Raw genomic sequence first — 256 nt, 5'->3', positions numbered from 1 at the left:
GAAGCTGGAGCTGCAGCAGCAGCAGCAGCAGCAGACGGTGCAGCTGGAAAACACCGACGCCAGAGTCCTGCTGGGCAAGTGCATCAACATCATGCTCGCCATCGTCACCGTCATCCTGGTGTGCGTGTCCACGGCGGCCAAGTTCACGGCGCCGCTGCTGCGGAGCCGCCTCCACTTGGCGCTGACCTGCGTGGGAGTGTCCCTGCTGGCGCTGCTCTGGAAGAACTGGGAACACATGCAGTGCGCACTGGAACGG

The 256-nt window shown here is 64.1% G+C and overlaps 1 protein-coding gene across 1 annotated transcript; it reads left to right on the top strand.

Moving 5' to 3' along the window:
- Nucleotides 1-4: 4 nt before the first annotated feature.
- Nucleotides 5-253, top strand: LOC106512854 (transmembrane and coiled-coil domains protein 3-like; the record flags this gene model as incomplete). Its single annotated transcript, XM_014001369.1, has 1 exon — nucleotides 5-253. A coding segment is annotated over one exon (249 nt), but the record flags the coding sequence as incomplete, so codon positions are not given.
- Between the last annotated feature and the right edge of the window lie 3 nt (nucleotides 254-256).

The sequence above is a fragment of the Austrofundulus limnaeus genome, unplaced genomic scaffold (assembly GCF_001266775.1).
Source record: "Austrofundulus limnaeus strain Quisiro unplaced genomic scaffold, Austrofundulus_limnaeus-1.0 Scaffold21561, whole genome shotgun sequence".
NCBI lineage: Eukaryota > Metazoa > Chordata > Actinopteri > Cyprinodontiformes > Rivulidae > Austrofundulus > Austrofundulus limnaeus.
This window is presented reverse-complemented; position numbering and strand designations above follow the sequence as displayed.